At 33.1% G+C, this 801-nt stretch overlaps 1 protein-coding gene across 1 annotated transcript in view; it reads left to right on the top strand.

The window, feature by feature from the left end:
• The window catches only part of Dgke (diacylglycerol kinase, epsilon 64kDa), a 26,255-nt gene that overhangs the window by 9,065 nt on the left and 16,389 nt on the right, over positions 1 to 801 (top strand). The window contains exon 4 of the mRNA XM_013036702.1: positions 664 to 783. Coding sequence (XP_012892156.1) covers positions 664 to 783 — 120 coding nt within the window. The remainder of the gene's footprint in view (positions 1 to 663; positions 784 to 801) is intronic.

Below are 801 nucleotides of genomic sequence, written 5' to 3'. Positions count from 1 at the left end.
CAGAAAACTGGAAGTGGCGCTGTGGCTTAAGTAGTAGAGCACTCGCCTTGAGCTGAAGAGCTTAGGGACAGTGCCCAGGCACAGAGTTCAATCCCCAGGACCAAACAAAAAAAAAAAAAAAAGAACTATATGCTATAAGTAGGATGTATATAGAAACCAACTGAATTTGGTGTTTGGGCTTCAGTACTATCCATAAGATACCTCATGTATATGCAAATATTCAATCTAAAAAAAAACTGATTCTGAGCATTTAGATAAGGATTATTCATCCTAAACAATGTATCCAGTGCTTAAAAGCAGTCATCTAAGTGATTTTAGTTGTTTTGGAAACAGAACAATTAATACAAATTATTGAGAGACAAATGTTCAACTCAGTTTAAGTCAGATCTACTTAATACATCAACAGAACAGGCCACCTTATTAACTGAGTTTTATTTTAACCCAAATGTCCAAGTGTATTGCTAGATGACTTACCTAGAATAATATTCTAAGGTCCTCTTCCATTCTTAGGATTATTTGATTTTTATATTATTGTAGTGATACTTTTTATATAGTTGTTTTTGCTGCAGCAAAAATTGATATATTTTTATATTGTTATCAAAAAATGAAAAGTGTTTCCATCTCTGAAAAGTTAACCCTTTCACTCATGTCAATTTTTTTTAGCTAGCTTCTAAGTTTGGAAAGCAATGGACCCCATTAATAATCCTGGCCAACTCTCGTAGTGGAACTAATATGGGAGAAGGATTATTAGGAGAATTTAGGATCCTGTTAAATCCAGTCCAGGTAACTAAATAAAAAAAA

This window comes from Dipodomys ordii, unplaced genomic scaffold, assembly GCF_000151885.1.
Source record: "Dipodomys ordii isolate 6190 unplaced genomic scaffold, Dord_2.0 Scaffold7, whole genome shotgun sequence".
Taxonomy (NCBI): domain Eukaryota; kingdom Metazoa; phylum Chordata; class Mammalia; order Rodentia; family Heteromyidae; genus Dipodomys; species Dipodomys ordii.
The sequence above is the reverse complement of the archived record's forward strand: the minus strand, read 5'-3'. Positions and strand labels throughout refer to the sequence as shown.